Source organism: Equus przewalskii, chromosome 16 (assembly GCF_037783145.1).
Source record: "Equus przewalskii isolate Varuska chromosome 16, EquPr2, whole genome shotgun sequence".
NCBI lineage: Eukaryota > Metazoa > Chordata > Mammalia > Perissodactyla > Equidae > Equus > Equus przewalskii.
This window is the reverse complement of record NC_091846.1, coordinates 48,663,422-48,688,646: the sequence shown is the minus strand read 5'-3', so window position 1 is coordinate 48,688,646 and position 25,225 is coordinate 48,663,422. Positions and strand designations below refer to the sequence as shown.

The 25,225-nt window shown below is 39.4% G+C and overlaps 1 protein-coding gene across 15 annotated transcripts in view; it reads right to left on the bottom strand.

The window, feature by feature from the left end:
• The window catches only part of UCHL3 (ubiquitin C-terminal hydrolase L3), a 112,217-nt gene that overhangs the window by 40,448 nt on the left and 46,544 nt on the right, over positions 1 to 25,225 (bottom strand). For 2 of the 15 annotated variants that reach the window (XR_011527920.1, XM_070578475.1), the window contains exon 1: positions 286 to 628. Coding sequence is in view for 10 of the 15 variants with exons in the window: in XM_070578475.1 (XP_070434576.1) it covers positions 286 to 552 (267 nt within the window). In the remaining 5 variants the exon portion in view is untranslated. Of the gene's footprint in view, positions 1 to 285; positions 629 to 14,040; positions 14,304 to 25,225 lie in introns of those variants that run through there. The other 13 variants (XR_011527923.1, XR_011527924.1, XM_070578481.1 and 10 more) reach the window with 10 other exon arrangements.

Below are 25,225 nucleotides of genomic sequence, written 5' to 3'. Positions count from 1 at the left end.
AAATGTCACATCAAAATACAGTTGAGTCAAACTAATCATATTTAATAAAGGAAAAAAACTACCCAAGTTTAAAAGACTAACTCAGGGCTTTATTGTCAATCTATAAATCAAAATCTAAACATCATCTCTTCAATAAAACGAGATTTTTAAGATGTCCCCACTTCCTAAATTTCCTCAATTTATGGAAGAGGGGAGTTATCTGTTCTTAAAGAAGATCAGATTTTTAATTCATCATTGAAAGAGAACTTTGCATTTACTGGAAACTGTATCTTACTTAACAATTACCTTTTCTGTAATAGGGAAGAGAAGTAACACTGCGCACACTGGCCGTGGAACCATGCTAAGGAGTTCAGGATCCATTCCATATACATCAACAAACTGCCAGTTAGGATGTAGACCTAATTGTTTGAGAAACTGGTAAAAGGAATGAAAAAACAGTATAGCGTTAACAGGGAAAAAACATGTATGCACTGTGTATCCAATACACAAAAGGGAACGCGAGGTACAAATATTACTGATGTTCAATAAGAATGATGTAAAGCAAGTTTCCATGAATACGACGGGAAGAGAGGGTCATCTATTTATATCAATTAACAAACACTTAAAATTTATAATACAGTAAGCAAAATTCCTTTCTTCAAAGTTCATTACTTTGGGATTGAACATAAGTCAAGACTTCACCAAACACATACCAGTCGATTTGGTTGATACGTTAAACTCATTTCCAGCACTTGATTTTTAAAGAGATGCATTTAAGTTCTAGTAAATAAAGAATTATTTTAGTACAAGATCAAAATATTTATCCTACTTACCAAAAATGATGCTTAAGTTTTAAAGATAGATAGATATCAGATAGATAGATATCATGAATTATATCAATGAACAGAGTATACAAAGCCAAAAAAGTCCAGTGACTTGTGTGAACACCAGAAAATGCTTGATATAAGAAGTAAACTACTGGCTTCCTGATGTCTAGTACACAATGAAATCTACTCAACTTCATTGCCTCTCTTACATCTGGCAAAACAACTATAACAAAAAATTAGTGGTTTTTTGAAACTCTTAAGATTTCACAGGAAAATAAAATGTCAGACCCTAATCTATTGCAGAAGAGAAAGAAAAAACAAAATAATGAGAATTACATCAATTTCACAATAAATTCTTAGTAAATGTCTATACTGAATGAAGCCACTAATTTTTAAAAGTGCACCATCACAAAATAAGTTTTAGATTATAGAAAAAAAGGAACAGAGGAAAAAAATTTGTATTAAAAATGCATTATACCTTACCTCAAGAGTATATTATAGTATCTACTCATCTAACATTATCTGAAACTTAAAAATAAAAAGGTGTCTTGGGTATTTCTTCCTGAAGAATGATCATATGTACTTTGATGATCAAATGAGGTCTTCCGAAACCAATGGAAACTATGCCATGTTACATAAACAGTATTATTCATCTCACACACAGCCAGGTTCTGTAAGACAAGACCCTGTTTAAAGAGCTACTCTCCATAGCCCTCCATTGCTCTGTCTGCACAGAAGAAAGCCTACTTAATGATAACATGGTTGGTCAAAAACAAGGTTCTAGATATTTTTCTTTTTTTCTCTTTTTTTAAATTTTTTTTTTTTAATTTTAATTTTTTCGGATGTACATCATATTTCAAATTCTGTGTACATTACATCATGTTCACCACCAGAACACTAATTACAGTGCATCCCCTCACATGTGACCCTAATCACCCCTCTTGCCCTCCCCCCTCTCCCCTTCCCCAATGGTAACCACCAGTCCAATCTCCAATGCTATGTGTGTTTTTTTTTTTTTTTTTGTCGTTTTTATCTTCTACTTGTGAGTGAGATCATATGGTACTTGACTTTCTCCCTCTGACTTATTTCACTCAGCATAATACACTCAAGGTCCATCCATGTTGTCACAAATGGCCGGATTTTGTCATTTCTTATGGCTGAGTAGTAGTCCATCGTGTATAAATACCACATCTTCTTTATCCATTCGTCCCTTGATGGGCACCTAGGTTGCTTCCATGTCTTGGCTATTGTGTATAATGCCACAATGAACACAGGGGTGCAAGTATCTTTATGCCTTTGTATTTTCAAGTTCTTTGGATAAATACCCAGCAGTGAAATAGCTGGATCATATGGTAGATCTATCCTTAACTTTCTGAGGAAACGCCATACTGCTTTCCATAGTGGCTGCACCAGTTTGCACTGCCACCAGCAGTGAACAAGGGTTCCCTTCTCACCACACCCTCTCCAACATTTGTTGTTTCCTGTCTTGTTAATTATAGCTGTAGGGGAGGAAGACTTTTCCTCTATCTAATGTGGGTTCGACTGGCCCGAGAACAAATTAAATTCACATGAGATAGAACAGCAAGAGAAAATTAAACAAAGCTTTATGAGGACCATGGCCCGGGGCCTTTCTTCCCGAAGGAAGAAAGGGCACCGCAGAAGTGGGGTGCACAGAGTGGTTATATAGCCCCAAACAGGATATTTCACATATGACTGAAATGTCCCTCCCACAACAGTCACAAGATTGCCCTGTCCGCACAGCGCGCTTGATGGACACAGTAGATAGTGGTCTGCTATCTCTGAGGGCGTAGCAGGAGGCAAGTCTATTGTCTTGAGCTGGGTGATCACAGGTGAGCGCAGTAATCAGTTCCTAGCCTAAGGAAAGATGCTTAATCCTTAAAGAAATGCCAACGTTGGGAGGGGGAAGGAAGTCAGTTACAGGAGGTTACCAGACAAGCACAATAAAATACAGATTTAAGTCCTTGCCTCTGGCGTTGATTAAGAGTTTGTAGAGAGAAGGTCATCTCCTTTCTCCTTCCTGGTACAGAGAGGGAGGCACCTTTACAGATAGAGATTTAGTTCTACTTTTTAGTTGCTTTCCTGTCTGCAAAGAAACCAGCCTCAAATAGCCCTCATGCCAAAGAGACATATCTTGGGGTGGCCATTCCAGTCCCCACATAGCCATTCTGACCGGAGTGAGCTGATACCTCATTGTAATTTTGATTTGCATTTCCCTGATAGCTAATGATGTTGAGCATCTTTTCATATGCCTGTTGGCCATCTGTATATTTCTTTGGAGAAATCTCTGTTCAGGTCTTTTGCCCATTTTCTAATTGTATTGTTGGCTTTTTGTTGTTGAACTGTATGAGTTCTTTGTATATTTTGGATATTAACCCCTTATCTGATATATGGTTTGAAAATAAATTCTCCCAATTGTTACGTTGTCTTTTCATTTTGTTCATGGTTTCCTTTGCTGTGCAGAAGCTTTTTAGTTTGATGTAGTCCCATTTGTTCATTTATCCTTTTGTTTCCCTTGCCTGGTCAGACATGGGACTTGAAAATATGCTGCTCAGACCAATGTCATAGAGCGTACTGCTTATGTTTTCTTCTAGAAGTCTCATGGTTTCGGGTCTTACATTCAAGTTTTTAATACATTTTGAGTTGATTTTTGTGCATGGTGTAAGGGAATGGTCTACTTTCATTCTTTTGCATGTGGCTGTACAGTTTTCCCAACACCATGAATTAAAAAGCTTCTCTTGGCAGAATAAGCTCAACATCTTTTAGGCTCATCAAGTCACATGCTCTACAACAGTTTGGGAACAGAGAAATCAACAGACTCCTCCACATTATACCTATCCTTCATCTGATTCATATTCATCATTCCAGACTTTAATAAAGTTCAGTAAAGCACTCCAAATTACTTTCTTCTCCCTTCTCCACTTTCTCCAAAATTCTTAGTCTGTACCTCTCAATATTCAATTCTATTTGAAAACCAAAAAGGATTAAAGTTGACTGCAAAGTCAAGGGAAGGAACTGTGTCTTACTCATCTTTTAAGCCCATTGTCTAGCACTGTATCTGGCGGAACCACAGACACTCAAGCTACATTTGTTGAACTGAAGATTCTACCTTTAGAGCCAGCCCTGACGGCCTAGTGGTTAAAGTTCAGCACATTCCACTTAAGCACAGTGGGTTTGGTTCTTGCACGTGGAACCACACCACTCGTCTGTCAGTAGCCATGCTGTGGCAGCAGTTCATGTAGAAGGACTAAAAGGACCTACAACAAGGGGCCAGCCCCGTGGCCAAGTGGTTAAGTTCGTGCGTTCCGCTTCGGTGGCCCAGGGTTTTGCTGGTTGAGATCCTGGGCGTGGACATGGCACCCCTCATCAAGCCATGTTGAGGCAGCGTCCCACATGCCACAACTAGAGGGACCCACAACTAAAAATATATACGACTATGTACCAGGGGGCTTTGGAGAGAAAAAGGAAAAATAAAATCTTTAAAACAAAACAAAAACTACAACTAGAATAAACACTACATACTGGGGCTTTGGGGAGGAAAAAAAAAGAGACGAAGATTAGTAACAGACGTTAGCTCAAGGCAAATCTTTCCCAGCAAAAAAAAAAAAGATTACATCTTTATTTTAATAGATAATCTAGCCACCTTTATGTCTACATACGTCCATTAAGCTATGTTTATAATGAATATCCAATAAGTATTTGCTTTTACTTGTGCCAAGTTAAAGAAGTAGGAAAGATATATTTGGCTCCAAATCAAAAATCAGGCATTCACTTAATCAACTCCAAACACTACCTACACAGGATTGATGGCCCTAAAAGGCATACTGTCAAGGAAAAGTATCATAAACCCTGATAAGAGGATTTAAATTCGTTAATTTTATGTATCCCAAAAGCTGTATTGTTCTAAAGCTATAAAACAAGATGGTACACATAACAGTAACTTCACATCTGTACTACAAACTGAAAGTAACAGTTAAACATCTCAGTGAAAAAACGGTCTGGCCAAAATTGGTACCTTACCACAGTGAAATAAGTTGCAAACTTACTTCACTTCAGCCAAAGGTAATGAGTATAAAAAGTACCGACTTCCAAAGGCAGCAACTGTAGTGAGACTAATTACTATCAAACTGAGAACAAACTCGATGATTAAATAGCAGGTTAAATATAAAAACGAGTACATTTTAACTGGAATCATACTTTTCCCTTAACGTTATACTCATTTGCTACTCAAGTGAGATTGATATAAAGGCGTTCAATTCATTAATATCTATTAAGTCATTGGTTGCATCCTCTGACTCCAGATTGTTATGAGTCAGACTCACACAGGAAGTCATCATACGAATAAAAAGAATAAAAGCCGCTATTCATAGTAACTACCTCTGGGAAGTGGAGAAAGGGTGGGAAAAGGGTCTTCAACTCTTACCTCTCACTTTTTTTTAAATCATGAAATTGTCCTACTTTTATAAGTAAAAAAAAAAAGAACCCCACTTGTTTGATAATCATATGCAAATAGAGAAAGATTAGAAGGAAATTCTCTAAAACATTAACAGCAGTTAGCTTGGGTGGTGTGAACTCAACTTTCTATTTTCCAGTATTTTTGAAAAGTGTTATTTTTACAAGAGTTACAAGTAATTTCTAAGACACAAATCTATAGAACTGATACACATGTGTATTTTATTTAAATTTACAAAACCGGGAGAAGATCCAAAATAAGTCTAAAAACTAAACCAAAAAAATCTCTCCAGACTACTCACAAAGAAAAGTATTCTACATATGTATTTGCAAAGCTATCTCTACACAAGTAGAGGCATCCTGTTTGCATCAAGCCAAATAAAAGAGACTTCTGTAACCTCTAATTCCCATCTTCCGGCTTCTCTAAACACTGGGTAAGAAAATAACAAAAAATTCTGACTGATTAGCTCAATAATTTTCACAATGCCTCTAAAATTTTGGCCAATCAAAAAAAATAATTAGTAAATTAGAATACGTGCCCATAAAAGAACCTTGGTCAACTTATCCTTTTTATTCTATGGTCCAATGATAAATTTCCCACTGAACGACGAATATTTTAAATTACTTGTAAATATTGTTTAAGAGTATCATGTATCAGAAACCATGCCAGGAGCTTTAATGCTCTTCACCTTTACTGCACCTGGCAAGACAGGTTTTATTGCATCCTTTCACAAATGAGAAAACTGAGTCTGGGAGGTTACATGATTTTTCAAGGTCACGCTCCCAGAACCCACATGCAAAGCTCTGGGTGTTCTGCTACCTATTTACTCTTCTAGCTTCATCTCCCACTGCTTAAAGTATGTTTATTGTACTTTGTTCTCTATCTTTAGCCACAATGAACTCAAGTTCTCAAAGGGTTTACGACCATTTCTTCCCTCCAGGTTTCTCACACACAACTGGAGTTTTCTATCTGAAAAACTGTTAGCTTCTGCCCCTAATTTACAATGTATTCCTCCTCATTCTTTAGATTATAGTCAAATAACAAAAACCCTGATTCTATAAATTAAAAAAGAAAAAAACTGAAAAATAAAATTCACCTTCCTTTCAAATTTGTTCTAAAGCCACTTTCTCTAGTCTTTAACAGCCTGCTCAGGGCAACAACAAATTCTGCCTTGTTACTATTTATTAATGATTTGGGTTATGACAGGAATTATACTTGTCTAGCAATTGCTTGATATTACCATTGGTAAAAGTATACAAGTAGTAATTGCTAGACGCAGGACTAGAAGAATAACTAAATAGTCACATGAGAAAATAATGGTTCTTAAAGCCTGGAAACTAGCCAAATGAATTCTAATAGAGATTTAGCAAAACAAACAAACAAAAAGATAAAATTATTTAAGTACAGAATGGGGAAATACTGAAAACATTTTATGTGGAGATTAAGAAAAAAGAGAGTTTACTTCACTGCAGGCTCCATATGGACTCAATACACAACTGTCAACAAAAGTGATGCAAGCTGGTCTGCTTTAAAAAAAAAAAGAATTATTCAGAATAATGTAATCCACTATATTCAACACAGATTATTCAGAGTGGAATATGATATCAGCTCTGGGAAGCCTATTTTATGAAGGACAATGACAAACAGAAGCAGGCTCAAGAGAAGGTGACCGGGAATGATAAGGTTTTGGAAGACATCCCAGCTAGAGAATCTGGGCATGTTCAGAGAAGACTTAAATTATTATGATCCTCATCCCAGATATTTTTAGCAATATCATGTAAGAGCAATTAGATTTACTCTGTACGGTTTCAATGGGAGGACTGATGGACAACTGGAGGTAGTTATAGACAAGCAGATTTTCTTTCAATAAAAAGAAATATAATTCTTCTAATTATATTATTTTCATAATTACAATAAAAAATTAAACCACCTTATGAGACAGAATGCTGCTCATTGAAATATTCAAGTAAAAGATTCATGACCACATTAAAGATAATTTTGAGAAAGATTTTCTGGAGCAGGAAAGCAGCTATGTAAGATTTATTCATTCTTCCATTCAATAACTATTTGTTGAGAGCATCCTATGGGCCAGGCACCATTCTTAGTACTTCAGACATGGCCTTGCTCTCATATAATTTGCATCCTAGTGGTAGGATACACACAACAAACAGATAAATACATAACCAACATCATTTCACAAGGTGGTAAGTTATTAGGAAGAAAATAAATCAAGACATGATGTCAGCACAGATTTGCGGGGAAAGCAGCATTTTAGCTGTGTAATCAAGGAAAGACTCACTGAGGAGGAGACTGAGTTAAGAAAGAAATGACAAGAAAGAACCAGCCATGAAACAACCCAGATAAGTACAATTCAAGCAAAGGATGAGGAAATACAAAGACTCTACATCAAGACCTGGTTTGGCATTCAAAGACAGGAGCCCAGCACGAATGGGAGAGAGGTAGGCTATACCTCCTCATCAGGCCACCGTAAGAAGCTTGAATTATATTCTAAGGACAAGCAGTGGAAAACCATTTTGTGCTTTCAGTGTTTTACGCAGGGAGACACAAGATGTGATCTGCATTTTTATAAAACTATTTTGGGTGTACGTATATGAAGAACAGATTTTAGGGAAGTAAAGGGAGAAACAGAAAAATTAGTTAGGAGGCTACTGTAGTTGTCCAAATTAAGGGTGATGGTGGCTTGGGATGTTGTGGTAGAAATGGAGAGAATGGCCAGATTTAGAATACATTTTGAAAGAAGAGTATACAAGAACTGCAGATCAATTGATGTGAGAAGTTAGGAAAAGACAAGAATACTAAAAATAGCTAACATTCAAAGTGTGTGCTTTGTTTTACACAATGTTTTACATACTTTAGATGTAGTAATTTGTTTAATCTTTACAACAATTTTCTAAGATTAGAAGAGATTATAACAAACTAAGAAACTGAGGTACAAAGAGGTTAGGTAACTGCCATGGTCTTAGAGCAGAGATTCAAACCTAAGAAATCAAATCATTACAGTATGGTCTCTTCAAAGTTGCATAGGTGTGAAAAAGAATCAATGCCATTGACTTAGGCATTGCATAAATGGTGGTGCCCTTGGAAGATGCGGAAGAAATGGGTTTGGAGGAGAGGTGATAGGATGTAAATCCAGATTTCTTTTTCAGCCATGTTAAGTTTGAGGTATCTATAAAACATCCAAATGGAGATATCAAAGAAATAGTTGAAAATAAAGGTTTCCAAATTGGTGAGAAGTCAGGGCTTAGAGGAACAGGGGACCAATTATGTGACAATTGATAGTATTAATGCTATATGATAGAAAACATCACTAGGGAGAGAATGCACATAAAAAAGATTAGCAGTCTTGGACAAAGTTCCGAGGAACTCCTTAGAAGCTGGGAGATGATGTAGCAAAGACAAATCTAGGAAGCAGTCAGAGAAACAGGAGGAAAACCAGAATTATCACAGAAGACAAGAAAAGATAAACTTTGAAGAAGGATGAAGTGGGCTCCTCTACCAAATGTTGCTGAGAGGTCAAGAAATACGGTGACAGATAGGAGATCACTGGATCTGGAAAAGGTTTTGGAAGACATCCCAGCTGGAGAATCTGGGCATGTTCAGAGAAGACTTAAATTATTATGATCCTCATCCCAGATATTTTTAGCAATATCATGTAAGAGCAATTAGATTTACTCTGTACGGTTTCAATGGGAGGACTGTTGGACAACTGGAGGTAAACTTGACAAAAGTAGTTACTTGAAATGGTGAGGATAGAAGCAGCTAGACAGGAGTGAACACAGAAAAAAATCAGAGAAATCAGAGAAAGTAGCAACAGCTCCTATGAATAATTCTTTGCGGAATATTTATAAAGAGGGAAACAGAGATGAGGCAGTAGCTACAGGGGGACAAGGTAACAAGGCGTTTTTTCTAAGATAGGATCTACTAACTAGCGAATTTTTGTATGTTTATGGCAATAACCCAGCATATGATCCCTAACTCTTTTCTAACTCTAAGCATCAAAGCTAAATAAAATAGTTATCTTAAAGTAAATTTATTTTCCTTTGGACATTATACATCACGCCAGAAAATATGTTGCCTCTTCAATAAAATTACAATTGGGAATATTTCTAGGGGGGTTCCATATCAAAAATGACTGGTTCTAATACACAATAATATTTAAAATACACATAATGTGGCTGTACTGTACTCAAGTCACAAAACATAATCAAGATGAAAATCTAGTATGGTCATAAAAAGATATGCCATGATTGTCCATATCACAAACTGTACTTTTTAAAAAGGTTATCCTTCCTGATGCTTAATTATCTGTAACTTTCCATCAGCTACAAGCTGCTATTACTTCTTTAAATGCACATATAAATAAGAGTTCAAATTTTTCAATAAATTTTTTCTATTACTTAACTGATTTTATTCTAAGTTCTATCTGTAGCATGACAAAATATTCTTTGAAGGGACTGACAGCATATTCACCAACAAAAGAAATCACGCTGACCACATTTACTGAGATACATGGATACTAGTTAAGGTCTCACGGTTAATAATGATCTGCATATAGCAGACATGTGTTGATCATTCTTATAGAAACTAGGAAACATTAGAACATAAAACAGTATTTGCTCAAACTAAGAGTACAATAATAACACACGCAACTACCCAATGGTAACAGTGAAATTAAGATAAGTAAAAGGCCTATGATTCTTTTAAGTTGATGAAATAAGAAAGGGTAGTATAGATATTGTTGTTGGGGTTTATCTGTGGCTTAATTTATTAATTCTCCAAATTCTAAGTCAGTTAATTAAATTTCTATTCATTTTCTATTCTTGGTTCTGCTACTAACACAGAGAGGATAAAGAAACAACCACAAAAATTTTGGTTAAAACTAATCACTTCTTACATTCTTGCCCATTTTCCCACCAAAAGTACATTACTTCTTTAATAAATAAATCTAAAACAAACTGAATCATGCCAAAGCATGTCAGAAATAGCGTACAATTATATACTAATAACATCTTTTCTCTGTTTACATCACCTCAAAGTGACCTCCTGTCACCATCCAACCTATTATGTTTTCCCAGACGGTGTTCATCACAGTACCCTGCTAATTTTTTTCACTGCACTTATAATAATTGCTAATTTATTTTTTTGCTAACTTTATTGTTGGTCTTCCCACTGGACTGAAAAGCAGAAAACCATGAATATTTTAATCACCAAAGTATAAGCAGCTTCTGCTCAGATACCTGGTATTATAAAAGGTGTCCACCAAATATTATTTAATTAATGTTAACGAGTAAATGTGTTTTATAGTTTATCAAGATTACTTAGGAATAAAGTCAAATACCAGCTGAATCACAGAACATAAGCTTTCAGTTATATTAGCTTACATCTTACTAAAATAAATAAAAATACTATCTAAATAGTTTTGTCTTTAGTCTGTTGATATGGTTATTTACAGATTGACTTTTGAAATAGTGAACCAGCTTTGTAATACCAGGATAAACAGCTCTTGGTCATGACACATTATCCTTTTTACATACTGCTGCACTCTATTTCCTAATATTTTGTTAAGGATTTTTACATCCATGTTCCTGAGGGATAGTGGAGGGCAGTTTTTCTTATCATGGCTTGTCTGGTAACGCTGGCCATAAAAAGAGTTGAGAAGTGTCCCCTTCTTCTATGTTTATGTAAAACTGGTAGTTTTTCTTCCTTAAATGATTATCTTAAGAGATGCAGAAAAGTCATTTGAGAAAATTCAACACTGATTCATGATAAAAACCCTCAGCAACTAGGAAAAGAAAGGAACTTCCTTATCTGATAAAAAGCGTCTACCAAAACCCTACAACTAACATATCTAATGAAAGATGAAATGTTTTCCCCCTAAAGGCCAGAACAAAACAAGGATGTCCTCTGTCCCCATCATATTGAACCACATTTACTGAGATACATGGATACTAGTTAAGGTCTCACGGTTAATAATGATCTGCATATAGCAGACATGTGTTGATCATTCTTATAGAAACTAGGAAATATTAGAACATAAAACAGTATTTGCTCAAACTAAGAGTACAATAATAACACACGCAACTACCCAATGGTAACAGTGAAATTAAGATAAGTAAAAGGCCTATGATTCTTTTAAGTTGATGAAATAAGAAAGGGTAGTATAGATATTGTTGTGGGGTTTATCTGTGGCTTAATTTATTAATTCTCCAAATTCTAAGTCAGTTAATTAAATTTCTATTCATATTCAACTTTGTATTGAAGGTCTCAACTGGTGCAATAAGAAAAAGAAATAAAAGGCATACAGATTGAAGAAGAAGAAATAAAACAGTCTATTTACAGGGAATATGACTGTCTATTTAGAAAATCCCAGGGCAACTACAAAAAAAAAAGCCACTAGAATAAGTGAATTTAGCAAGGCAGCAGGATACAAAGTCAACATATAAAAATCAATTGTATTTCTATACACAGCAATGGACAATTAGAAACTGAAATTTAAAAACAGTATCATTTACAATGGCACCAAAAATCATTAAATACTTTGTTATAAATCTAACAAAATATGTGCAAGATCTACCTGCTGAAACTACATAACACTGTTAAAAGAAATCAAAGAAGACCCAAGTAAATGATGAGATGCACCATCTTAATGGATTGCAAGACTCAATACTAAGATGTTAATTTTCCCCAAAATATATCTATAGATTTCCACAAACATTCACCATCAAAATCACAAATTGTAGAAACTGACAAGCTGATTCTAAAATTTATATGGAAAGGCAAAGTAATTAAAATAGCCTAAACAACTCCAAAAAAAGAACAAAAGTTGGGTGGCTGGCCCGGTGGTGCAGTGGTTAAGTTCAAGTGCTCCGCTTCCGTTGCCCAGGGTTCACTGGTTTGGATCCTGGGCACCGACTTACACACTGCTCATCTAGCCACGCAGTGGTGGCATCCCACATAGAAGAACTAGAAGGACTTACAACTAGGATATACAACTATGTACTGGGGTTTTGGGGAGAGAAAAAAAAAAAAGAGGAAAATTGGCAACAGATGTTAGCTCAGGGACAATCTTAAAAAAAACACCCAAAAAACAAAGTTGGAGGATTCATGCTACTTGATTTCAAGACTCACTATAAAACTACAGTAATCAGGGGCTGGCCCAGTGGCACAGCGGTTAAGTGTGCATGTTCTGCTTCAGTGGCCCGGGGTTCAATGGTTTGTATCCCGGGTGCGGACGTGGCACAACTTGGCAAGCCATGCTGTGGCAGGCGTCCCACACATAAAGCACAGGAAGATGGGCACGGATGTTAGCTCAGGGCCAGTCTTCCTCAGCAAAAAGAGGAGGATTGGCAGCAGATGTTAGCTCAGGGCTAATCTTCCTCAAAAAAAAAAAAAAAAACTACAGTAATCAAAACAGTGTGGTACTGGTGAAAGAACAGAGTTCAATGGAAAAGAACAGAGTTGAGATAAATGGTAAATTCATTTTTTTCACAAAAGATGTAAAAATAGTTTTAAATTAAGTCTGAGAGAAATATGCTTCTTTCCTATGGCATTAAATTAGAACTTGCAAACACTAACTTCTTCGGCCTGAAGATTTTTCTCTTTGCAAAGTGGTCAAAATGCTTTAAGACAAAAAAAATCCAGCAAATTTCAAAGCAAGGGAAACAAAAGAAAATTGACATCTATAGGAAACACCGCCTCAGGAATAATATAAAAGATATACGCTGGGCTTTAAGCTTTGCACATTTCTAGATTACTAAAGAGACAACAGGTGGGGCAAGAAGTCATTTCAAAGCTTATCAGCCTCAATGAGAAGATAAAGGGTTTGCTGCCAATATTAAGATAAAGCATTTCTATCTACTTTCTTTGTATAAGGAATTTTCTAGAAGCTTTGAAAGCCAAAAATCAATTAAGTATATGATGAATCATTATTCCTTGGTGATGAGAAGGAAGATTATGAGGGGAAAAGTGTATCATACGATAAACTAGCAGGGCAGTAAAAAGTCAACGAGCTGTTAAGAATGAAAAACAGAGTAAGACAAAATACACCTAAGGAAATCAAAAGTTTATACCTGGTAGCACTTACTGTTCTTTCAATCGAGTGGCCGGGAGATGTTCCCTCATCCCTCCCCAAACTCAAACCTCGGATACTCGGACGAACTTTAAGGGTTGTAGGTTGCAAAGAATAGCGTGGAAATGATCATATTGAGAATTCTATGGCAGAAAAGCAACTAAATTCCAGTTTAAAGAGACTGGAAGAGAAAGGGGGTGTGGCGGGGAAGAGAAGTGACTGGATGGGGCAAGAGAAGATGATTGGAAGATGATTTCATAGTGCAGGCGGTGGGTGGAATTACAAGGACTGGGTGGGCGAGTTTACAAAGCTTGGAGTCAGATAGTGTAGGCAAATTAGTCACCCTGAAGGTACAGGGGTGGGAAAATTATGGAATCGGCACTACAGGAGGCAAAACGAAGAGGGAAGAGGAATAGGAATATAGGGTGAACGGCCTTCAATCCTCAGAGACCCCAAGAAACAGGATGACGAGGGAATGGAAACAGAGGGGCTGAGGCAGCTGGAAGCATCTCCAGGAGCCAGGTGGGCAGGGAGACAGCCATAAAAGAGGCATCCCCGCCTGAAGCAGGGCAGGAAGGGCCCTCACGGAATTAAATCCCAGACTCCTAGGGAGCGTGAAGGTGTAGGCGGGCAGGGAGGACTCCGGGGTCCCGAGTGACAGACACCTCACTCACCTGGTTGGTGACCTGAAAACGAAACAGAGAACACGATTTAGAGACAAACTACCCTGGACTAGCTGTGGCAGCCCGGTTCCCTCCGTCCCTGCCCGAGTCCTCAGACCGAGATCCGAGCTGCGCTCACCTCGGGATTGGCCTCCAACGGGAGCCAGCGCTGACCCTCCATGGCCGCTCCGCCCGGCCCCTCTCCAGCTCTGACAGCCGCCGCTGGCGCCGGCTCCGCCGCTTCCGCCCCCGCGCGCCCTGACCTGGGACCGTCCAACCCACGGCCCCCGGGAGGGGTGCTGAAGGACGAAGAAGAGTTTGACAACACTCTAGCCCCTTTCTCGCTTCCTGCAGAGCCACACGTCAAGCATTACATTTTAAATTAAGATATGATCGAAGAGGAAAAGGATAGGAGTCCCTTCCTATTGCAGAACGAAAAAGAATCTGAATCCACAGGCCGCTCCCCTCACACTTGGACTCTTCCTATCCGAGCCGAGCGCTCGCGTGCTACGCATGCGCCGCTCCAGGGTCTGGGACCGCGTGTTCGCCGCGCCCTTCCACTCCTGCAGTGTCAGCAGGAGGCGCTAGGGGGCGCGTTGACTGAGTCTTATTCTGCGAGGGAGGGCCCAGGAAGGAAGGAGGCCCCAAGGCCAGAGAATGCCTGGGAGTTGTGCCCCCCAGATGATCCTTTATCAGGGGTCACAAGTGATGTGTTGGCCTTGTCTGCTCTTGAAGAGTAGGGAGCATTTCTACATATCTACTCAGTTCCCTTTAATGAAAACAAGTACCTGTTATAAATCAGACTGCGTTAAGTGTTGGTTACACAAAGCTGTGCTCACCAATAGAGTAGATGTGTACAGAACGAAAAATTCCAATAAAGTGTGATACGTATGTGATAGTGGTAGCATGAAATGTGATGAAACTACAGAGAAATGCAGCTCAAGAGGGAAGGGAGTGTCTAGAAGGCTTCCTGAAGAAGGTGGACAGATGGACTGAACCCTTGAGAGACAGTAAACATTAGCTAGGCAGAAAGGAGGGTGCTCAGAATAAGAGAAATTGTGTATTGTGGCTGCAGAGCCTGCAAGATTAAGGGGCAGTGGTTAGAGGTGATGCTGGAGAGAGAAGCAGGGACAGGGAGGTCGAGACATCTGGGCTTCATCCTGAAAACAGCAGGGAACCACTGAAGGATCTTAAGCAGGATTTTCGTCTTTCTCCTCCACGAGACTGTAAATTCCATGAGGCCTGCAGCAATGTCTTTAATTCCTCACAATGTTTCCCCAAGGCCCAACCCGGTGCCTTATAGATAGTAGATGCTCAAAAAATATTTGAGGAATGAATGGGATAATCAGATAGGCAGAAACCCGGTTTGTCAATTATGTGGAAAGTTTGCAACAGGGAAATGATGAGGGACTTAAGACAGCAGCCATGGAGGTGGAGACGCAGACACAGACTAAAGAGATACTGTTTTAAGGGGGTATCCCTCTGATGAAGCAGGAACTGTCAGTGATGACTCCAGAGATTGGACCTGGAGGAGAGTGCATATTACTACTCTGCACCCAAGAGAAGGAATTCAGGGAGAGGAGTGATTAGAGAGCAAGAAAAAGATAACTTTATTATACTGAGCTTGCCTTTCTTGGGGAACTTCCAACTCTCACGTTCATGTTCTTCTAGTCACTGTTCTTCACCCTTCAAGGTTATTTCCAATCCCATGACTACTATTTCTCCTTTTCTAACTGATAGATTGCCGCGATACCGACCTAACTGTGACTTGGTAAATCTGAAATCTCCAGCTCCTTATGGGCAGCTATAGTTGCATAATCACTTGAGTTGTGTGGCCAGGCTCTCAGTGGCATGCCAAAGGCTGCTTTTTAAATCACTTGCTGTCAAAAGAACGGCCTTGCTCCAGAACCCTGAGATTCTGCACTTTGACTCTCTTGTTAGGGCTTGCCTAGGACTCCATACCGCATCCTTATCCACCATGGATCTCTCTAGCGCGGTTGGATCTACTAAGACATAGGACCAAATAACAATGCAGCTTACATTCCAGCATGCACTTGCTGCAGAGCACTCTCCTGATCAGGGACCCATTCAAAGTGGCAGCCATCACGTCACCCAATAAATGCATTGGAGCTGTATGCCCGGATGTGGCATATGTTACCCCCAAAAGCCAAAGAGGCCCACCAAATGCTCTGTCTCTTCTCTATTAATAGGAATTACAAGATGCAATAACTTATCCTTCACCTTAGAGAGGTTGTCCCAGCATGCTTCAGACTTTTGGACCCATAAAAACGTTAGTGATGTGGTAAGACTCTAATGTTTGTAGGGTTTAACTTCCACCCTCTGGCGTGGGTGTACCTACCATGGTATTGAGGGCAATACTTCTCAAACTTGAATATGCACGCAAATACCTGGGGAATTTGAAATGCAGATTTTGATTCGAGAAGTCTGAGATGGGGCCCAAGAGTCTGCATTATTGCCCTCAATGTGTTAACTCTCCCTTTATCCATATCCTTTTCCATATAACATTGAAGTTTTTTCCACTAAGGGGCAAAGTAGGCTTGATCCTCATTATTCATGGATACTACATTTCAAGTACACCTACTTGCTAAAATTTATTTGTATCCCCCAAATCAATACTCTTCTGGTGCTTTCACAGGCATTTGCAGATGTGCACCGAGTGGCAAAAATTTGAGTTCCCAGCTGAGGTTGAACAAGGCAATGCTCTGCTGTCTTGTTTCAGGTCTTATACTGGAAACAGGTGTCATTTTTGCAGTCTATTTCGTGCCACATTTTTTGCATTTTTGTGCTTTTTGTTGGTGATTTCACTGTATAGAATGGCCCCAAGCGTTGTACTCATGTGCTGTCTCGTGTTCCTAAGTGAAAAAAGGCTATGATGTGCCTCATAGAGAAAATATGTGTGTTAGATAAGTTCCTTTGGACATGAGTTATGGTGCTGTTGGCCCTGAGTTCAGTGTTAATAATTCAACAATATATATTAGTGAGGTGTCTTCAAATAAAAACACACATGTATTGGGTTTGTATTGGGTTATGTATTGATCTGTTGATGAAAAAGTGACCAGAAGCTCACAGGAAACGAACCTGTGTTTCCTCTAGGAGCAGGGGTTCAGTATTTACCAATTCAGTGTTCATGGTGACTTTATATTCCATAACTACCATAAATAATGGAATCAACTGTGTATTTCCCCACTCCTTGACATTGAGTTCATCCTTGTGACTTATTTTGAGTAATAAAATGGGGCAAAAATAATGGTATGTCAGTTTGAAGTCCGGGCCTTAACAAGCTTGTGTTTCTGCTTGCTGTCTTGCACTTCTATCATAGCCTTGGGAAGAACGTACATGGGCTAGCCTGCTGGTCCCAGGAAGAGAGTAAGAGACACATGGCGCATAGCAGAACCTGCTCAGCTGAGCCCAGCCTAGCTGGACTAACCCACTGCTAACCCCCAGACATGCAAGCTAAATAAATGTTCGCTTGTAGGATGACATTGGAAATTTGGGGGTGGAGGAGGGTTCACACAGCAACAGCTAATTGCTATACCTGCCCCAAATTTTAATAATCAAATTAAAAGGAGTAGCCAGCTAATTGATACACCTGCCCAAAATTCTAATAACCAAATAAAAATGTGTAGTTTTACCTCCAAAAAACTTTTAATGTATACATTAATGCAACTTTAGCTTGTTGCTGAACTGTTTCATTATGTTAGCTAAGTGAGGTGTTATCTTAGCAATGAAACAATAACATCTATTGACACTTGATTCAGGCTTTACACTTAATAGAAACTTTGACATCCCTCATATATTTATTTGATCCTGACCACAGTGTAAAGTAGGCAGGTAAGATAGAGATGTCACCACATTTCAAACAACAGAACTGCGGCTCGCAACTGCGGCTTGGAGGGTTTAAGTTGTTTACCAAGGTTGCACAAGTGGCCGAATGGGACTTCAAACTAGGTTTCCTGCAGCCAGATCTAGAATTCTTTTCAAAGCAAGAAAGCAACAAGAGCAGCACTGATGCCGACAAGCTAGGGTCTGGTACTCAGAAAATAAGCCGGGGGTTGGAGGAGGCTAAAAAGAAGTAAATAAGCTGTAAATTACTCCGGGGGTAATTATGGGTCAACAGTTTAAGCATTTCTTATATACAGGACAGTGACTTTAAAATAAATATGTCCTGACATGAGTAGAAGTTTGAGAATTGGGAGTCTTTAGTGTAGTATATCTTCTATAAACTTTCTAAATGCAGTTTTAACAAGGTAAAAAAAACATTGTTGCAACAGCAGATGCCAGAATTCCTCTTAGGAATGAACTGTCTATTCAGAAAAATGTCAAAGCGTTGATGAGCCACTTAGACTGGAGACTGAGACTTCAAGGGCATCAGAGTCCGCAGGAGGTCAAGCCAGAAGAGATTATTGGTAAACCTCTCTTGTGAGAGAAGAATATGAGGAGGTTTGGAGGAGGAGGGAAGGAAAGAGGAAGAAAGAGAGAGGATGAGAATGAGGGGATAAATAAAAAGAGGTAACAGTGAGGAGCACAAGAGTGGAGCCTACGAGAGAGAAATCCTAGACCTTATTGGAAGGTCAAGATATCTCATTTTATTTTTATTGATCACTAATGAACTTGAACACTTTTCAAGTAGTTATTGGTTATTACTTCATAGTCTTTTCATTCTGGATCAATCCTAAAATTCTTTTTCAAAACTCTTTTTTTTTTTTTTTAAAGATTGGCACCTGGGCTAACAACTGTTGCCAATCTTTTTTTTTTTCTACTTTATCTCCCCAACCCCCGCCCCGCCCCCGCCCCCGCCCCCGCCCCCCTCCGTACACAGTTGTATATCTTAGTTGCAGGTCCTTCTAGTTGTGGGATGTGGGATGCCGCCTCAACATGGCCTGACAAGCGGTGCCATGTCCGCGCCCAGGATCCGAACCCTGGGCCGCCGCAGCGGAGCACGCGAACTTAACCACTCGGCCCCGGAGCCGGCCCCTCAAAACTCTTACGACATTTATTATCTATTCCAGTGCTTCCCAACATTTTCACCACATGATACAGATGAAAAATATAATAACCATATTTCATCAAATCTGAGAGGCCATTAATGGTAACATGCACAAATTTTATTTACCCTTAAGAAAGAAAAATAACTTCCAATTAAAACATTACACAATGTTTCTTCATAAACAGAATTTTTTAACTTTGAAAGAACTTTTAGATACATTTTTATTATGTATGTAAAAATACAAGTTTGATTATTTAATATACTCCTAAAATGTCTTCATATTAAGGTCTAATTCTGCTGAATAGTTTTCAAAGCAGAGTCACCAATGACCATGTTTTTCCCTTGGGCCTTCAAGAGCATTGAGGACCTAGTCTTTCTTAAAGGAGTGCTCTAATATTGTCTCTGGGATTTTCTTCCATGCCATTGACACCCATTATGCAAGTTTGCGTATTGGTTATTTCTAGATTTTACCCAAGGGCATCAACAGATGTTTTTCTAATAACCGCGAATAGTTTTTAAATTGTTTTTGACTGAAGCATTGAAGGATTGCATGTCACCAGCAAAAATAACCAAATCAACTACACTTCCCCTCATTCTTTAACCATCGAGATACCTGTCTATGAGCTACGTTAAGAACTAACATGCATGGTGAGATATGTAGGGCTCCTAGTAGTCTATTCCATGTTATTTTAGCCAGTACAATGCAAACATTGTACATCCATTCTTTTGAGTATGCACACTATCATCATTGGGGAAGATTTTATTCTTAAGTATCATTTTACAGTTTTAAATTAAAGATAGTGCCATGCCACTTATTTATATAACCCATGCACTTTTAGTAATTTTAACATTGACAGATCAGCTTTGATGGCTGTCAAAGAATATCAGGGTTTGTCACCATTTCCTACTTTGCTAAACTCATAATTTCATTTTTTCACCAACCAATGAAAATTCATCAGCTTCTATTCAGAAACAGTAGGAAATTTTTGACAAATTGATATTTGGTGTTTTAACAAAAGTACCTGTGACTCAAAAACTACTCTCTCATCCTATAAATTTCTTTCTTATATTCTGAAGGATTTGTCAATTTCTCCAACCTTGAAGTGAAATAAGCAACTGTTTTGCTTTATCTGCTCAAGGCTATCCGCCTTTTTAAGGAATTGTAAATTATTTGCTTGCTTTGTAAGAAAACATGGAATTTTGGTCATTCCTTCAATAACCCGTATTTGCCTCACTGATACAAGTTTATAACCTTCTGTTCTCTTTCCATGCCTAGTTCCGTACCTGGTAACTTTTTGTTGTGCCAAATAACAGCATAATCTTTTTAAAGACATTTTAAATGGCAGTTAAACATAGTAAGTATACAGCAACAACACCCTTAACTCAATAGAAGTGTTGAACAGCTATGACCAATTTCATGCATGCAGCTGTAAGAACAACTGAGTCACAGCTGCTGCCTGGCTGCCTGTCACTGTAAGAAGCAGTCTGATGCAATGTGCACTTGTTAAACGTGAAAAAATATGAATCTAAGAATTGATGAAATTTGGTATTTGCACGACATTGACTTAATCAAATAAGGCTGTTGTCACAGTCGTAACCAGCCTAGAGAATTTTCCAGGCTCAGGCCTCAACCAGCTTTCCCCCAGGGCTGTGGGGAGCAATTTCTCTATACACCTGTAACTCACTCTTGGCACACCACCATGACTACTCACTCTCTTGCATTGTTAGGAATGTATGCAGCTGTCTTCCTGCTGCGTGTGTATGTACCCTGGCATCTGCGTTAGCCTGTGTTTCATTGCCAAACTACCATCCCCAAACACAGCCATTTTGCAGTACTTAAGAACATATCCAATCCTTACCTAACTTAACTGCTCAGCCACGGGGCCAGCCCCTGGTCTCATTTTTTTATGTCTCTTTTATAAGAAACTTGTAAGGTCCCCTTAAGCCAAAGGTTGAAAACTGTCTTGCAGGTTTCAGGTGAATTGGCCAGGTGAAATGAAAGAAGAATGTGGGGAGAGTGACAAACTGGAACATGTAAAACCTATCTAAATACACTGTCATTCAGTTTCCATTGTAGTTTGTTTTGTTTTGTTTGTTTGTTTTCAAAGATTGGCACCTGAGCTAACATCTGTTGCCAATCTTTTTTTTTTTCTTTTCTTTTCTCCTTTTCCTCCCCAAAGCCCCCTGGTACATAGTTGTATATTCTAGTTGTGAGTGCCTCTGGTTGTGCTATGTGGGATGCCTCCTCAGCGTGGCCTGACGAGCGATGCCGTGTCCCGCCCAGGATCCGAACCAGTGAAACCCTGGGCCAGCGAAGTGGAGCGCAACACTTAACCACTCAGCCACAGGGCCGGCCCCTGTTTGTTTTGTTTTAAATATGTAGGTAGGCCAGATTTGGCCCACAAGCTAAGAATTCGTGTACTCTACTTTAAGCTCGAAAACCTCTGTGATTCTAGGATCAGTGATCACACTTATTCTGCAACACATAGCACACTGGCCGAATGAGTCTCTCTCACAGGGTATCACAGACACTTCCTCCCTGACTCTAACTTCTCTGCCAACATCTTCTATATTTAGGGACTCTTGAGATTACCTTGGGCCTACCTGGGTAATCCAGGAACATCTTATTTTGAGGTCCACTGATTAGTAAACTTAATCCCATCTACAATCTTAATCCCCCTGGCCATGTAATTTAGCATTCATAAATTCTGGGGATTTGGAAGTTGGCCTCTTTTGGGGGGGCCATTATTCTGCCTACCATAACCACTGATGGTATAGTATGATATAGTGTGATATGGAATGGTATGGTATGGTATAGTATAGTATGATATAGTATAGTAAATGTGCTTAGTGGACGTCTATTGTTTTTGTTTCCCAAGCATCTTTTCATCCAAGTTTTGTGGCATCATCTTCATCTTTATCTGCTATTGGGTACATCTTCTCACTCCATTTGCTGTTAGTGACTGCCAATCACACAATTCTACCTCTTGTGGCCACAACAGGCGGCATGGGGAAAAAATAGTAATGAATCATCCTAGACCCAGTATTGGTCCAAGGGGTGAGCATATGACCCAAGCAGGGAAATCAGAGTCCTTCTCTGAGAACTGATTTGGAAGAGCAGTTTCTTCTTTCCCCTTGGATCATAAGCCATAGGCTGTGACCCAAGAGATGCTGGTAGTTTATGTCTATAAGCACACCCCTCTCCCCCGCGACATATGGAGAAGCCTAAGAGAATGAAGCCAATAGACAAACAGACGGCCAGACCACAGCAGAGAAACAGAGATTGGGCCCTTTTGCTCTTCACATCTCAGAGTTCTGTGATATTCTTGCAGCTGGCTCTACTCCTACATTTCAGAGCCCACTCTTTTGAGACAATAATTTCTGCTATTTTGCTCCGGCTAGTTTGTGTTGAATTTATAACACTTGGCACAAAAGAGCCCTAAAATAAAAGCTTAGACTGAAGTATTACTTGCTTCATTTGAATTTTATTTTCTCTAATACACTATAACTCTTGTGAGATCGGAGTTCATGCCACAGTTTTATGGACATCCTCCTACACATCTGACAGTAGGTTTATTGTAAGAGCTCCAAAAGCATTTTCTGATTTAAATGTCCTACTTACATGTCATCAGATAAAAATAAATATAAATAAAACAAAAGTTATGCCTGGGTATCTTTAATTTTAGCATTTTTCTGTATTCATGAAGTCTATGTTTTCCAAGTGTGAAGCTTGTGTAGGAAGTATTAAAAATAAGCAGTTGATGGGGCTGGCCCCGTGGCCAAGTGGTTGAGTTCCTGTGTTCTGCTTCAGCAGCCCAGCCAGGGTTTCGCCAGTTTGGATCCTGGGCGTGGACATGGCACCACTTGTCAAGCCATGCTGAGGCAGCATCCCACATAGCACAACCAGAAGGACCCACAACTAGAATATACAACTATGTACTGGGGGGCTTTGGGGAGAAGAAGAAGAAGAAAAAAAAGAAGATTGGCAATAGATGTTAGCTCAGGTGCCAACCTTAAAAACAAATAAGTATTTGATCACATTTTGTTGGAGTGTTAGAAGCACAAGACCAAGTAACAATTGGCAGAGACTGGCCTACACACTGCTGACATTTACTCTCCCCAAATTAGATCAATAGATTTTTGGAAAGGGACACTCATATATCTAATTTAATTTTTTTTTTTGAGGAAAATTAGCCCTGAGCTAACATCTGCTGCCAATCCTCCTCTTTTTGCTGAGGAAGACTGGCCCTGAGCTAACATCCATGCCCATCTTCCTCCACTTTATATGTGGGATGCCTGCCACAGCATGGCTTGCCAAGCAGTGCCATGTCCGCACCCGGGATCCGAACCAGAGAACCCCAGGCCGCTGAAGCGGAATGTGTGAACTTAACCGCTGCACCACCAGGCCAGCCCCCCTAATTTAAATTTTAAAAAAAAAACCACTTAAAAAAGGAATGCCTGAAAAATACAGAGAAATGTAAAAGTTAGCTTTTTAATATACATCTTTTGGAAGCATTTTTATACAGTTAAGATTTATATATGTGTGTGTGCACATGTGTGTGCCTGTCGTGTGTATGTGTATACAATACTCCATGGAGCATAATCCCCCCATGGAACATAATCTGATGGCAGCCAAGGGCTACACAGAGATAGTCCCTGACAAATGGAGCTGCCACACTGACCAGTGGGATATACCACAGTGTCCCATCTTTTCATCAGACTTCCATAGGCAAGAAATAATTTGATTCATTCAGGGACTATGTTCCCAAGCTAATTAATACATTTAGTACTTGAGTCAGTGGCTATTTTTTGGCATAGATTCTGAGTGCTACATGCCAGGCACAGTTCTAGGGGCTTTCTGTGCATTAACTCATGTAATTCTCCAACAGGCATATAAAGGTTGTTGTGGTAGGCAGAATTTTAAAAGATGCCCTTCCCCCCAAGATTCTTGTCCTCTAGTTTTCCAATCAAACGCTAATCTAGGTACTGCTCCGAAGGGACTTTGCATATGTAAGTAGGGTTATGGACCTTAAGATAGGGAGGTAATCCTGGATTACCTGGATATGCCTAATCTAATCATTCAAGACCTTAAAAACAGAGAATTTCCTCAAGCTAGAGTCAGAGAGATTTGGTGAAAGAAGAAGACAGAGGAGAGATGGTGCAGAAGAGGAGGTCAGAGCGATTTCACGAGTGATGAGGACTTGACCTGTCTTTAATGGCTTTGAAGATGGAGAAAGGGGGCCACAAGCCAAGGAAAGTGGATGGCCTCTAGAATCTGAGAGCCCTCATCCAAAAGCCCACAGGGAAATGGGAACTGCATAGAACTGAATTCTGCCAACAACCGAGGGCAGATTTTCCTACAGAGCCTCCAGTGAGGAATCATTGCCGTCCTGCCAACACCTGCCCAGCGCAGTTCCAGACAAGAGGGGACTGAGACACAGTAAGTTCAACAGGTGGTTCTTGATTAGATTCTGGTAGTGGGTAGGGTAGGGAACAGTTTTAAAGAATATTGTTGAGACAACTGAGGAAATTTGAATTTGGCCCATGTGTTAGATTGAAGTATTTTATCAATATTAAATTTCCTGAGTGTGATTGTTGTGGTTACTGAGAATGCCTTTGTTCTTGGGAGATACATGCTCAAGTGTTTAGGCATGATGCGTCATCATTTCTATGTATATACCTAGAGTTAATGAAAATGTGTAAAATGTTGGTGAATCTAGTTGAAGGGTATACGGATTCATTGAACTATTTTTGCAACTTTCCTGAAAAAAATTTCAAGTTTTTCAAAATAAAAAGTTGGCGGGAAAGAAAATCGCTTTGGATCCTCTGTAGAATGGATTTGAGATGAGTAGGAGGGAAGTGGGAAGACCAAATGGGAAAGTATTGTAGTCAGGTTGAGGTCTGGAGTGGCCGGGGGGATAAGGACAGTGGCAGCGGAGATAAAGAAAAGCATCCCAACCCACTCCCAGCTACGTCAGTGAGGTAAAGCCGAGTGAGGAAAGCTAATCACATAAGTATAGTTCCCACAGACATCTCCCTCGGACAAACTTCTACAGGGAAAGGGGTGTGGTTCTCAGCAGCTTTCAAATTTGGTTTGGATCAATTACCCCCGCAGCCACAAGTTTGCGCTCGCGCAGAGAGCGCGGTGGGCAGTGGACTGGAAGAGTCCACGTCTAGAGCATAGGAAGG